Source organism: Cynoglossus semilaevis, chromosome Z (assembly GCF_000523025.1).
Source record: "Cynoglossus semilaevis isolate Cse_v1.0 chromosome Z, Cse_v1.0, whole genome shotgun sequence".
Lineage (NCBI taxonomy): Eukaryota > Metazoa > Chordata > Actinopteri > Pleuronectiformes > Cynoglossidae > Cynoglossus > Cynoglossus semilaevis.
Window position 1 is genome coordinate 11129877 of NC_024328.1, and position 15629 is coordinate 11145505.

At 39.7% G+C, this 15629-nt stretch overlaps 2 protein-coding genes across 3 annotated transcripts in view; one reads left to right on the forward strand and one right to left on the reverse strand.

The window, feature by feature from the left end:
• Positions 1-3995: 3995 nt before the first annotated feature.
• Positions 3996-6732, reverse strand: spring1 (SREBF pathway regulator in golgi 1). The gene is made up of 5 exons (XM_008336247.3): positions 6490-6732; positions 5179-5335; positions 4934-5085; positions 4703-4816; positions 3996-4371 (listed from the first exon to the last, which is right to left on the reverse strand). The coding sequence occupies exons 1-5, from the start codon at positions 6583-6585 to the stop codon at positions 4288-4290; spliced, it is 603 nt and encodes a 200-aa protein (XP_008334469.1). The 5' UTR covers positions 6586-6732; the 3' UTR covers positions 3996-4287.
• An 11-nt stretch (positions 6733-6743) lies between these two features.
• The window catches only part of rnft2 (ring finger protein, transmembrane 2), a 16142-nt gene continuing 7256 nt past the window's right edge, over positions 6744-15629 (forward strand). For both annotated transcript variants that reach the window (XM_017043110.2, XM_008336246.3), the window contains exons 1-7: positions 6744-7259; positions 7893-7970; positions 8065-8582; positions 8668-8744; positions 9320-9420; positions 10004-10157; positions 13106-13255. In XM_017043110.2, coding sequence (XP_016898599.1) covers positions 7198-7259; positions 7893-7970; positions 8065-8582; positions 8668-8744; positions 9320-9420; positions 10004-10157; positions 13106-13255 — 1140 coding nt within the window. In that variant the 5' untranslated portion in view covers positions 6744-7197. The remainder of the gene's footprint in view (positions 7260-7892; positions 7971-8064; positions 8583-8667; positions 8745-9319; positions 9421-10003; positions 10158-13105; positions 13256-15629) is intronic.

The window sequence follows — 15629 nt, forward strand, 5'->3', positions numbered from 1 at the left end:
CCAATTGAGTAGAAGTATAAAAATGTCCTTCACTGAAGTTACATTTGTAAACTTTAACCACAGAGCCTCGTGGAATCTGACATGAGTCAACTTCCATGTAAACCTCAATTTCTGTTGTGATAGAGAGTTGTATTGTTTTGTCAATAGTCGCCTTGGAATAAAGAATAAAACAGAAAATGAACAACATTGTTCATTTTAAAGAGTTTATTGGAGAAATTATTAAAAGTTGTTGTTGAAGCTTTAATGAAGCCTCGGGCTGCAGGTCTTACAGAGAGCAACACAGGCAATGGTCTGTACGAGAGTGCCAATTTGCAGGCAAGTGCATGTTACATTTATAGTGTGCTGGATACATTTGTGTGTGCATACAAGAATATGAGTGCACGTTGGCCTCAGTACAATCGTCACCTCTGAGAGTATCTGGCCTAACAGGAATTCAGAAACAGGAAGTATGTGGATACACTTTTCAAGGCCTTATAGGGGCCAGAGAAACAATAATGAGTAGATTTTCCATCACTGGCTAACACTGGTTGTTTCAGTGTTTTTCCACTGACTACACGAGTTTCAGTACAAGTCAAATGGTGAATAAGAACACCAAATTATAATTTTGTCATAACAGTATCTTTGTGTGAAATTGTGTGACAGAATTGAATCATTACTACGTTTACCAAATATGTATAATATATCATTGTCCAAATGATGACATGTTTAGTCATTGTTAAGATGACTTCATGTCCTGAGAATCCAGTTGGATTAAAATCACTGACATATTTTTTAAGAGGCCATATTTTCATATAATCCAAAAACACATTTTGAGTAACATAACACACAGAGTTGACAGTTGTACCTGCAGAGAATGTAAGTTTTGTAAGTGTAAGGAGACATGTTAAGTAAAGGTACATAAACAAAAATTTTCAACAACCTGTTTTAGTTTTATTAATCTTGTTTATTGATCATTTATTGCATTTATTCCACTGTCCAATTTACTACAACCCCGCCCCTTCCAAAAAAAAAAACACGTCCTTGGGTTAAACTGTTCAAATGCCGTCCGCTGTCATCAGATTTATGACTGGATCACGCCAGATGCAACTAGAACAATGCAGCGTGACCTGTTTGTTTGTGTTGTGTTTGTTTCTCACACACTAACTGACAGAGATTAGAGATGGTGAAATACTCTTTAGCATCATTTGGCAGTATTGGCTTGATGGTTAAGGAAGCGGACTTGGGTCTGGACGGTTTCATATTTGAATCCACTAGCTGCCCAGCTACCAATGAGATGCTCTGAGCATGGCACCGTCCCCACACGCTGCTCTGTGGACGCCTTAGCTGCTCCCTGGTGATGGGTTAAATGCAATAAAATTCTGTTGTGTCACAATGACAAAGATAATTCACTTTATTTTTATTTATTATAACATTTTTAGCAGGATGCCACATTCTTGGCAGTAATAGCAAACACTATGAAATGTGCTTTATTTTACTAATATCTCTGAAAAAAGAGCAAAATGTTTGAGGAGATTGACTTGAATGGAGTTTCCCATCGGCAGAAGTAATGTATTTTTATATATCTATATATTTATTTGTCATTTCAGACCTGTTGTGGGCTTAGTTCACCTGGTCTGAGATAATTTCCTTTCACACTTATGAATTGCACTGATTTGAATCCAAGAAAACATGTTTAATATTTTTTACATAAATAAATAAATAAATAAATATATCTTTGGTATAAATGCGTGATGAAAAAACATGTGCTAAAACAATATGTTTTAACCCTAATCACATTCTGGATAGAATTAACATCATCTGAACAATAATAATAATAATAATATTGTTGCATTGCACAATTTTTACCTTTTAGTTTAATAAATCCAGTTTGCTATTCCTTAGTTTCGGCTACAGGCCAAATCCAGTTACGAATTACATATTTTTAAGTTTTTTTATTCATAAGTTTTTACGCTTTTTCTTAGCAGATACATTGGATAAATAAACATTGAAGAGATTTAAAAAAAACAGGACACCCCCTACTTATTCAGACACAGACATTGCAAAAAGTAGTATTTTATACTTACACTGTTAATATGCATTCATTCCTAATGTGTTCAAATATTACACAGGTTCCTCTTTGCATCTTCTTATTTTAAAACATTTGCAAAAATTAAAAAGGAAGATTCAACCAAGCCAAAACTTTTCTCAACTCCCTGCATCCCACCCCAGCAGTACCTCCCTGGGCCCTATAGAGGTCAGAGACCTCCTGTTAAACATTTCTGTCCTAAAATGTTTAATTTAAAAGAGGTCCAAAATTAATTTTGTTCAATTAAACTTCAAATTTTAGAAAAAACAAAAAACAAAACTGTAAGTGTCCCATGAGACAATAATTAATCATCTGGCCAAACGAGAAGCGGCTCTATTACATTTCCTAATTAAGACAGTTTGTTTTCTCAGCCTTCACAATGATTAATAGTTTTGGTCTGGCCACACATCCCCTGTGAACGGGCTCCAGTGCCCTCGGGCAGACGGGGAAGAAGGAGCTGACAAGAAAAGGGAGATTCGGGTCTGGACTCCAATCATTGTGTTGAGCAGCAGAATACAAGAACAGATGGACGGTACCGAGTACGTGGCAGACAACTCTATCACAGTCTCATCAGAACCATACAGAGATTAATGTGGGGGTCCGCCTACGTGGTCTAATAAAGTGATTAGTTCACGTTTAATCAGGAGTTCACTTGTTTTGTTCTGTACCATATTAAAATGTATTGTATTTGTGAAATCAGCATCTTAATTACAGTTTGTTAGCTTGTGTGGCTCATTATTTAAACTATTTATAAGACATTGCACATAAACCTGTTTGTGTTTTGTCAGCGGCTCAGAGAAATATTGCATTCTCAAGGTCATTACTCTACCATTAAGTTAAAAAATTACTCAAATGCATCGCACTTTTTTTTTGTCCCAATGCCATTCCTAATCGGACCCTTGTTTTTATCCTGACTAAACTACATTTTGACATACAAATGGTTGAAGGCAAAGCTATCTTGTAGCGGTGTATTGATACATACATATATATATATATATATATATTAATATTATATAACATATAATATTGATACACTGATATATTGCAATATTTTGTTTCATGATAATGTAATGATATTCTATGGCACTATATCCATTTAGCATCAACAATTAACATGCGATGATTCATGGCTTTTTTTTTTTGCTTTAATTTCTTCTCTTGTGTTTACCATCATTGTGGGTTTACTATGCTGTTTTCCAACAATTAAATTGATAAAAAAAACAAAACATCACCATGTCTATAATACTGCAGTATATCGCAACATGTCCTGATATGTATCTTTTCTTTTCTTCAAAATAAGTCTTAGAGCATAAAAATACCCTCTACCTGGTGGGAAATGCCCACCACAGCAATAGTATTTTCCATAGAAATACAATTTTAACTGGTACATGTAAACGATGGGAAGTGAGGATTTTTATTCTAATAAATATTTTATTTCTTTGTTACTGTATAGAATTGACTCCCATCGCTCATAATCGTTACTGTTTTATGTAAATCTTTTTTTTTTCCTCATGTGGTCCTTTGACAAGAGCTGGCTGCTTGTGTACATTGCTGTTTCTTTTGTATCGCTCGATTAAATCGAGTAATCACTCGATTAAAAAAATTGGTGTCAAGTAAAATTCAACTTAACATGTTTATTAATTATTATGATTTCAGAAAATTACAACCTTTTCCATTTCATGTTTTAAAAGTTGACATACGCGGATACAATACTTTTATTGGCTATCACAGTTGTAGGTTGTAAGCCTAAATGTGTTCATCAGGTGACTGGTTAATGGTATAAAAAAAAACAAAAAAAACATTGTAAGATAAGATAACTATAAACAGCTATGTTTCACAGTTACCCTTATTAAATATTCGTCTTTGATGCATGCACTATACAAAGGCAAATGACATTCAACAACAAGTGCAGAATTCAACAACAAAACACTGTTTAATGACATGAAGCCTAACTGGATGGATGAGCTGCCTGGGACTTAGACCTGATGATCATCACGGATGAATGTATGAAGCACACCATGCACTTATGAAGTGTAAATAAAGAAATGGTAAACAGTACTTGTCCATGTTTTTGTTTTTTGTATGTCTTGGATAATGTCCATTATTTGCTTCAATTGCGCAAACTTATCCAAGGTCGAAGTTAATGTACATGAGTCTCTGCTCCCTGGAGAGACAGTCAGGGAGCTGCAGTGTCCCACTGCTGTGTCCCTATGTCTCCTTACTTATACAGGTAGCAGCTCCGGAGGACTCTCTCCATAGCAGTACTTGGCTTGTGGGTTTCGGTACGTGTTCTCATGTTGAACACTCTGCAGGAGCAAAACAAAATTGTATTTCACAGATTTCCGCTCTCTTGTTATAATAATCTTTTGCTTTGCAAATCTTTGTTTTATTTAATAATACAACATGAGTCTGTGTTGCGTCTCACATTATGAACCTCAAGTCATTCCTTAATGAAACCAAACAACATTCCCTGTGTATGTCAAAATTATGATATATAATGATGACAGACAAAAGATGACAGATGATGACAACCTATTTAACATGCACTTCAAAACTTCTACTCTTTTATTAAATTGACAGAATCAAGCACTGCAGCTTGGGAGAATGGAGAATGTTTGATTCCATAGTTCAACGTACCTGTGACGAGGTTCGACACTTTGCCAGGCACAGCTCAAAATGATCCTCCACAGCAGTGAAGAGATTCTGGAAACCTTCAGCTGCACGATTCAGGAAGTGCTCCAGAAGAGGTTGCTGAAGAGGAAAAAGAAAGACACACACAAGTTTGTTTCATGAACCTCTTTGAAAATGTGGCCTGGAGACAACTAATTAACAAATTGATTAACATCCTTTATGTGACAGATTACATACCTTATCAGGTTGAAGACAGCAAGACACACAGTACTCGTAGATGCTGCAGCAGCCATTTGCCAGACAGCTTTTACAAATGTACTGCCTGGTGCTGGGAACGTTGACATTACAACAGCCGTTCACCAGTAAATCCTTCCTCTCACAGACATAACCTGTTACAAAATGGAAAGGGTTGAGCTGATATCATCAATTAAGGGCCCCAGAAATCATGTAACCATCAATGCACGGAGTCAATAATTATTTACCAAGTTCATCAGTGAGTAGCGTCTTGCCCTGGATGGAGTTTCTGCACTGAATGATCTGCCGACTGCTGTTGCCCAGATTAAAACGGACTTTCCATGGGATGCGATGATCGGAGTCTCGAACCTCCAAGAGAGTGCGGTCACGTATTGTTCTTTCCTCCTGCAGAATCCACAAGTACAGTATGTCATGACTAGTGATGGGAAGACCGACTCTTTTTATTGATTCGAATCTTTGACTCTCCAACAGTAAAATGAACGAGCTGTGAACGAATCTTGAATTAATCATTTCATTCGTTTTACAGCAGGTGGCGCTTAAGCGCCACCTGCTGTAAAACGAATGAAATGATTAGTTCTTGTTCACGACTCGTTCATTTTACTGTTGGAGAGTCAAAGATTCGAATCAATAAAAATAGTCGGTCTTCCCATCACTAGACCCGAGCTCTCTGTCACGTGACAAATGAAACGAATCTGCAAGAACGAGGCGAAAGATTAGTTCACAGCAAAAGATTAGTTCACAGAGAATGATCCGTTCATAGTGATTATTTCACAGCAAAAGATTAGTTCACAGAGAATGATTCGTTCACAGCGAAAGATTAGTTCACAGCAAAAGATTAGTTCACAGAGAATGATTCGTTCACAGCGAAAGATTAGTTCACAGAGAATGATTCGTTCACAGCGAAAGATTAGTTCACAGAGAATGATTCGTTCACAGCGAAAGATTAGTTCGCAGAGAGTGATTAGTTCGCAGGGTGTGATTAGTTCGCAGGGTGTGATTAGTTCGCAGTGAGTGATTCGTGAGTTCAATATGAACAAATATTTATTATGACTCGGTAGTCACGAGTCACGAAACTTTCATATGACTCGTGACTCCCGAGGCATATGAAAGATTCGTTCATTTTGAACGAATCACTCGCGAACGACACATCACTAGTCATGACATGTTGTTAAAGATGGCTTAGTTAAATTGAAATGGACAGAAATGAAGACGAAACATTTCTGAAAGAATAGTCTTTTTTTTATTTTCTTAAATTATTATTTCCACTAAATTTTCCTTTCCTGGTTACATTTCTTTTTGGGAACATTTGTGAATAGCACAACTCAAAACGTAAGGGTTGTTGTAATTCTAACATTTATACACTAGGGCTGCGATACTTAGTCTGTTTATGGTTGACTTTTATAGGATTTGACCATGACTTTCTGCAGCCTTGTCTGTTGAAGGTCTACGGTTTTGTGTAAAAATCAGACACTGAAGGAATCGTATCGCGACATACGCGATGCACGGTGCACCGAGAAGTACTGATGGGATGTTCGTACCTGTTTGAGTGTACTGGTGAGAAAGTAGATCAGAGACAGTCCGAAGACCACCCCCAGCACCCAGCGCTTCCTCAGTAACCGCCGCAGCACCATCATAGCATGGTTCTTTGGGGGAGATGGCAACAGTCCAAAACCTCTCCAGTTGGGAATCCAATCTCGAGTTACGTTAACTTACAATTGCGCAAAACCGCTCAAAGCCTGTTCCGTTAACTTTATATTAAGACTGCTTGCTTTCGGCAGCAATAGTTAACCCATGTCGCAGTCAGATAGACTAAATAATAGAACGAATCACAGCTGTGTAAAATGCTGCATAACAGGTCCCAGGACGTTAGCAAACATCACAAAAGCATGCATTGTTCCTCCGAGAGCTAGCTGCCACTAGCGTTAGCTTCCTGTCAGCACCAAAGAACGAATAAAAGAACGAATACATGTAAGAAGGTCGTTTACATTTCGATATAAAGTATTTCGCTGTAAATAGTAGTAAGTGAGATATTTATCATGCGAAATGTAACATCCACCGTTAGCAAGGTTCCCAACACGGATGTGGTACGGTGAAAGGGTTGACATTGATTGGTTAAGGCGAGACCACAGTGACGTCATACAGGAAGTTAACCGGAGCTGCGCCGTCGATGTAGCGCATCATCCACCAGTACAATAAAAAAAGAATACATCCGTGTGTTTTTCTAAGCACCCGGGTATAGTCGTTTTATGCAAACTTTTTTTTCTGAACTATGTCAAGAACTGAGACGGACTCCACCGAATCGATTCAGGTAGATCCCGTTCGTATCCTTGTGATGTCATTAATGACTAATTAAACAAAATCCGCATTCGGCATCCTCGTCGTTTTTACGACATCATGCAGTTTCCTTCATTAATGGCAACCAGACCACGATATTGACCTGTCGTGTCCAGCAGAAGCTTAAAATAAAATGACTACACAGCTACATGTAGTCATTCTCAACCCTAATGGCACACTGTGTAGAATTTAGCATCATCTCGTGTTTGAGTTACACGTTGATGATTTCTCATTGTATTCTTCCTGACCGAGCATACAAAAGAACACACGGTGTCCATCTTTCAGCATTTTCTGACGTGGTTAATGTAAATTAATGTGAAAAAATGCCAACGTATTAAAAGGAGAAGATGCAAGCAGGCTGTCGTTTTGAAAACAGCATTTCCTACTCTCATATGAAGTGACACAAGTGAAAGTATTAATGTAGTATTTTTGGAAGAAAAATAATGAATTTTATAGGCAAATCATTTTTGCCACCCACAATGCTAACAACAAGAAAAGTGCATTTTGATTCAACCATAATTAGTTACTATACATTGATATCACTCGATCCCTACGCAGACTGACAATAAGATGAATAAGTAGTTGATGTTGCCGCTCTTTATTTAAGGTTTGGAGCATGTGGTGATGAGCAGTGTGTCATGCAGAGGAGACACAGCAGCAACACGGATGGCATGCCCTCTGACAGGTAGAACAAGAAACCATACTGCAGACAAACAGCAAAACAAAGTTTTTTTTAAAAAACAACTTTGTTTCTGTTGCATTTTATTTTCCACAATCAGGAGCCGAAGCCAAACCCTGGGGTCAGATAGCAGCCTTGACGAGGGCGGCGTGTTTGACTGCCTTAAGCCTGATGCACCCACCTCGCCCCAGCAAATCTTCTCTGGACTCGTGGGCGTCCCTTCAGGATCCGTCTCCTCTGCCCAGTTACAGGCGGCCGGCTTAGTCCTGGGTTCTTCCCCGGATGTTTTCATCCAGATGACTGCGTCTTCCAGAGAAGAAGGAGGCCCCCATCGCTCAGAGGGAGGATCACTGCTGCCTCGACTGCCGCAGCACCACCACCATCACCACCACCATCACTTCCACCACCAGCCCCTGCAGCACAGGACTTCCTCTCTGCTGCAGCAGGCCACCACGGCAGCTGGCTCGGAGAGGCACTGCTCCAGGGACGAGTCCCAGGAAGATCCGTCCACTCCTGCTCCGGCTTTGTCTGAGATGAAGGCCGTGGTCACCTGGCTGCAGCGGGGTTTTCCCTTCATTCTGATTCTGCTGGCCAAAGTCTGCTTTCAGCATAAGCTCGGTAAACTAGCATGTGGAGGAGCAGTGTAGTGTTTTTTTAACAGTGTTTGCTCACCAGTGGAATCAAATGCTCCTCTGTTCTGCAGGTATTGCTGTCTGCGTGGGGATGGCCAGCACATTTGCCTACGCCAATTCAACATTCAAGCACCAAGTGTCACTAAGGGTAAATGATTACTGCACTGAGACTGAGGCTACATAAGTCACGTGTCAAACTCGAGGCCCGTGGAAGCTCAAAAAGCATTTAATTGCCATAAATATCAACTACAACAATGCATCTCACAATGATGAGAGATCTACTTGGTGTGTTCAAGGACAAGCAGCATCACCTCATCAACTTCACCCAGAAACCTTACACATATACTTTAGTTCTGACCTGAGATATCAGTGGTTGTTGTCTGATGTTCATAATTTACTTGAACCATAACCTGATAAATATATTTTTTAATTACAAACTTCAACATTTGTAACTTGATTAAATACAATTCAATTGCAGAAACATTTATTAATATATTATGTCATAGTTACATCTACTAAACCTTCCAGTCAGATCAGATATCAGATATGTCATCTACAGCTGATCTCATACTAGAGCTGTTGTTAACTGTTAAAGCCTTTATTGCATCCACAAGTTTCGTCACCACTGTAAAAAAAAAAACAAAAAACAAAAACAGAAAAAAACCCAATACTTATTTTTACAATAATAACATTGAATTCTCTCTATTCTTTCCTCGTCACCAGGAGAAGCGTTCTGTATTTGTTGCTCTCTGGATTTTGATTTTCCTCTCTGGAAATATTGTGTATACCTACTACACATTCAGTCAAGAGGAGCTTCAAAACAGGTAATAAATAAAAATGAACCCAGAAAAGATTATTTATGGACATTTATATATAAATGTTTAGCTTTATTTTTCATTTTTTATTTTCTGAGACTATGAAACAACAATGTTTCAAGTGATTAATTAAAAAGTAGCTGTTGATTAATCATGATCAATCCTGATTGCTTACTTACTGCCTTGTGCTTGGTGAGGCTGGTGTGACGAAAGTCTGAAGCTGAAGCCTCCGCAAATGTACGTTGTTGAAATGTCCCAATGAACATAAAAATAAAAATGTGTTGAACATTTAAAATTAATGCAACGACAGCCCTAATTTGTATCTTTTTCTGTTTCTCCATTGTTTTTTATGTGCACGTCATTTAATTTAGTGGTTAATTTTATTACTTTTTTGTTTTACTTTTGTTTCCTTTAAGGATTGTTCCTGTGCTTGTTCTTGTGAGTATCATTTGATTATTTCATATTTTATGTTTTCTTTTTTTATCATATTTCAAACGTCTGTTTGCTGTTGTTTGTTATTCATCTTTTCTTGGAGCCAAAACATTAGACCGCTCTACTGACGGTTCAATTCTTTCTCTCATTTTTTTTACAGCCTCATATTTGCCAAGCCTAACCTGAACAGCTTCGATTTCTTCGATCTGGTTTGGGCGGTGGGCATCACTGACTTTGTCCTGAAATACGTGACCATTGGTGTGAAGTGCTTCGTCCTCTTTCTGCCCAAGATTCTTCTGGCCTTCAAATCCAGGGTAGGAAGTCATTGATTTGACATTTCTTCTAGTTGACAGTGCAGATGGCTCGATTCACCTTTTTTTATGAAACCGATACTACAACATGGAGTATCTATTGATACTGATATCAATCCGATACCTTCCTTTCTCCTCTAACATGTCTTGGGCTGCCATTGTTAAGGCGACAGTGTCCCTGTTTACGGCATGTTGTGCAAAGTAGTAGTAAAGTATCGAATCAGAATTGTACTGAAGTTTTGATCCTCACATTTTGACCAATATCGGACTGATATCGGACTGATTGATCTGGAGTATCGGATCAAGTTGTCCCTAGATTACAATAGCTATTGATGAAAAAATGATTCCTGTAACTAGCAAAATATGGTTAAAATATAAATATATAAATATAATATAAAATAGATTTTTGTCATAAATTATATCTTTTTTACTTTTTTATGCATTATCATGAAATGAAGAAACTGTTACTGTAGTTAATTACAAATTAATTAATTATTATTATTAATTAATTTTGTCCATTGCAATTGTGTATTTAGCTTTAAATTTTTCTTTTTAATGTTTGGCTAATGAAATAATCGTCATGTACTTCAGGGCCTGTTGTAGCAGTGACTGGTCGTGGATAAAACGGGAAGTTAAATCACAAAGGCTTCATCTTTGAAACTTTGTTCACTGTGTGTAAAGAACAGAACGGTTCTCAGCTTTGATGAAGTGCTGTGCTGAGGAGGGAGAAAGTGCTGAAGGGTCACAGTGTGAAGCTGTTTAGTATTCAAAAGGTTTTAAATGGGTTTCCTTAGGTGATCATGTGCACGTGGGTGTTGATCTGGCCTGAGGCAAAAGAATATGTCTGGAACCGCAGACATTGAACGACGGGAATATCAATGCAGGTGAAGCCGAGGTGTTTGGTGTGTGTTTGCTTGTTAGAGAGGCAGAAGGGCAACAAAGTATGAGGATTACATTTTCCACTGATAACCAGAGCTGCTGGCCTGTCAGACGACAGCAACCATTAACTGAGCTCACTGGTCCCCGAGGAGGTTTGCAGGAGTGAGGTCATCCCTCCACGGAGCCAGACCATTACTTGTGGCGTTCACATGCTCACCGGTGTACACAAGCGTACGTGACTTAATGGCATGGGGAATCCCAGAATCCATCATCATCACCACCTCTTATGTGTTTGTCTCAGTCTATAGAGTTGACTACTGCAGTACAGCTTCCTGATTAATTAGCCGATTTGTTTATTAGTGCATTTTCAATGTTGTTGATGTGCTTAAAAAGCTCCAAGATAGCCAGGTATACGGTACAATATGATGCACATGTATTTGTAATAGCAATGCAGACATGGGAAGAAATATATACTGACGTTTTCAGTGGGTTGAATGATGAAATTGTGGAGTTTGTGGTTTCGAGTTGAAATTCCAGTTGTCTTACTACTTCCTTGTATGTCTGATGAATAATCAATTTTTGTTCTTATTGTATACTAGGGTTGGATGAAATGTGAAATTTTACAATATTTTGATGTGTTTATCTGGCTGATATATTTGTAAATCTGGTTTATTTCTAAATACATGTATGTGGCTATACATTTTACGTGACCCCATTTGAATTCCAGGCGACCCCATGTGGTGTCACAAAGGTTGAAAACAATTGTCCTAATGTTAAATTTATTTCTAGCTGTTTTGCCTTTCTCTGCACCTTTGAATAGTCCCAACTTCACCCCACATACTGAGCAACAACAGTATGAGTGCCTGGCAAGAGGCTAGCAATTTACAGAAGAGGAGGAAACTTTGATTGGTTAAAAATGTAGTCGAAAGCCAGTTCAAACTAAACGTTTAAGCAGCTGCAAGAAATTGTAAAAAGTAAATCATTAAAATGAAATTAAAAAAAAAAATCAATATATTTATTATATTTTTGACTGTATTAACAGAAATACTTTGAGTTATATATTTTTTACCCATTATTTTCAATGTCTCACACACATGTAAATATATACACACAAACATATACATAGAAATATATATGCACATGTATATACATGTACATAAATACATATACGTATATACAGTATGTACATATATGTACAATATCTGCATACAAAACGTGATTCATCAAATTTCAACTCAATTGTAAAAAAGAAGACACTGTACTATGTGCTATGAACAGGGACGAGTGGAAAAATCCACCGAGGAGAGTTGGGAAGTTGTTCACTCCAGCACGTCTCACTTTGGTGTTTTGTCGAACGTCTTGGCTTCAGTCCAAACTTGTAATTTGACAGGTTTTGCGAAGGCGTGATGGGCACCGTGGGGTGGCAGCATGCAGGGGACAATAAGGGAGATGAATTAGCCGCTACTTTGTAGCTCTTTGCCCACAGTCATCCATCTTTGTCGGCTGCCATCCAGGAACTCATTACGCCAGCAGAGATGGCCAAGGGGGAATCAAGTTTCCCTTCATTTTGTCTTCCTGTGTTCTTAACTATCCCAAACCACTTAACACACTCTGTGGCAGTGTCTTGTCTTGTGATTATGGATGGGAGGTGAGTGTAGGGTTCTTAGCAGGCAGCGAGTGAACCTCGTCGGGCTGGATTGAATGTGGGCACTGGGAAGCAGGTGGAAAGAGCTGCTGCCAGATTCTCTGCACAGTGGGTAAATTATCTGCACTCCTGTGAAATTGTGGAGAGCTGGACGTGGCCATGTTTGTGCCGCAGGCGTGCTGTTTTAAGTTTTTATTACCTCACTGCTCTTGACTAGATAGAAAAGTTCCCCCAGGCTGCACTACTGTTTTTGTTGTTTCTTGGACAAGCGGCTTTAAGAAGAAACACTCATTGTTTAAAGTGTGATTCATTGAGTTTGGATGGTTTCAGAGAAGTGTGAAAACTTCAGTGATAATGAACTTAATTGCAATCTGAATATGCAGAGAACGTTGAATCCAAGAGTTTGTCTGCTTTGTTTAATATCCAGGGTAAATATTACCTGCTGATCGAAGACCTCAGTCAGCTGTTTAGAGCCTTGGTGCCCATCCAGCTCTGGTACAAGTACATCATGGGAGAAGACCCTTCAAACAGTTACTTCCTTGGAGCTACTCTCATAATTATCTACAGCCTCTGCAAGGTAAGCCCAGCGCCGTATTCAGAATGTAATTTTAATTTTTAATATTTTTTATGGAGTAAGCATTGCCCTACAGGACTGGTTCCAAACCTTTTTTGCACCGAAGGCCGTTTGGCCAGTATCAGCCGTTACTGTGGAGTGGTAATACCTCAACATTGTTGAACGATCATTACATTTTCTAGATAAAATAACCTGTAGTTTTGAAACATTGCCAGATTATCTTCAAACGAAAAAAAGTAAATGACTGGATTCTTTTTGAATGAAGTCAAGTATTAAAACTGAGGTACATTCATTGAGGCCCAGTACTAAAAGACTTACAGACCAGCAGCGGCCCCCCGGGCCACGGATTGGGCATCCCTTCCCTACAGCAATGGTACCAAAGTGAGATAAGATAACGTTTGAGGCCCCTGATCTCTGCGACCAACGAAATTGCCTTCCCCCTATTTTGAGCACCAGAGCTGAAGTGACTGTTTATTAGACACAAAATATTAAATGTAAAAAAACAGCAGTAAAGTTTAAGAGCTTGCTTAAATTTGTAGCAATTGATCAACTATATATTTTTTTTATGTACAGTATGTGTATAAATCTGACTGACATGGAGAGTAGATTATGTTTGAGATGATCTAAACCAGTGTTTCCCAAACTCTTTTTCTGGGGACCCATATTTCAATGCGAGACCCAGTCTTTGGAAAACAATGATCCAAACAACCCTTTTTTTGTAATAAGCCGTCAAAATGACACAGTTGGATTCAGCAAGGTCGGTGACTTGGAAATTGCGAGGAGTGTCTAAATAAAGGAACTCTTCTTCTCTGGATTATTAGTATTTCTCTGTGGTAGTGAGTCAGGTCTTAGCCGCCCATATAAAGTGCGGAAAACTCAAATAATGAAACTAAATAGAACTTCTCTAAATATATTTCTCTGAGTGATGCAATAATGAGTTATCAGCACAGCTGTGTTGTCAATTTAAGGGATTTGATCATGAGAGTACAACTAGCTCCCGGCTGTTTTATCACAACAGTCACTCAGTGAACGTAGGTGTTGGTGGTGGCTCCACACAGCTGACTGTCAAAGTGTGGAAACCTTTGTGATGAAGTTTTTCCCAGGATCATTTTGTTTTCTGCCTATGTGTCAATGCCTTGTGTACATACAGCGGATGAGTTCCTGTTTATTCAGTGTCTGATTCACTGTCCTTTGCGGCAGTGATTCCCACACACTTTTTCTGCGGTCACCTTCCACTGGCCTGCTCCCACGTTGACACAATCCTGTCTCCACTGAACTTTGGCCAAAAGAACTGATTCATACAACAGTGTTATTCTTGTTATTCTAAATGAAAGGAAATAAAACAAACCAGTGCAGTTGACTCACGGTGGGACAACAACAATATCAGATAACACAACAATATTGGAATTCACTTACTGTCATTTTTCAGTTTGCTTCAGGAAGGCGTGCTCAGCCCGAACAAGCGACATGAGCCCGCTTTCCAGTAGGCCCACCACCCGCAGGAAGGCCCACAAGGGGTCGGTGCTTTGTGATTTGGGTGGCCAATTTCTGGACAACCCCTCTGGCTATGGGGACTTGGAATGTCACCTCGCTGGGGGGATAAGAGCCTTAGCTTGTGCGAGAGGTTGAGCGATACCGACTAGATACGTATAGTCGGGCTCACCTCCACACACAGTCTGGGCTCTGGGACCCAACTCCTTCTACTCTGGAGTTGCTCGCGGTGAGAGGCGGCGTGCTGGCGTGGGCTTGCCAGCTTGCCAGTCGTGTGTTCGAGTTCTCCCCACTGACCGAGAGGGTCGCTTCCCTGCGCCTTCGGGTCAGGGACAGGTGTCTCACTGTTGTTTCAGCCTACCGGCCGAAAAGCAGTGCAGAATACCCGGCCTTCTTGCAGACACTGAGAGGAGTACTGGACAGTGCTCCTCCCGGGGATTCCATCGTCCTGTTGGGGGACTTCAACGCCCACGTGGGCAACGACAGCGATACCTGGAGGGGCGTGATTGGGAAGAATGACCTCCCTTATCTAAATCCCAGTGGTGTTTTGTTATTGGACTTCTGTGCTAGTCACAGTTTGTCCATAACAAACACCATGTTCAAGCATAAGGGTGTCCATCAGTGCACTTGGCACCAGGACACCCTAGGCCAGAGGTCAATGATCGACTTTGTAGTTGTGTCATCTGACATCCAGGCCGTATGTATTGGACACTAGGGTGAAGAGAGGGGCTTAGCTGTCAAGTGATCACCACCTGGTGGTGAGTTGGCTCCGCTTACGGGGGGCAAAGCTGGATAGACCTGGCAGACCCAAACGTATTGTGAGGGTCTGCTGTGAACGTCTGGTGGAATCCCCGGTGAGGGGGGCCTTCAACTCCCCCCTCCCGGA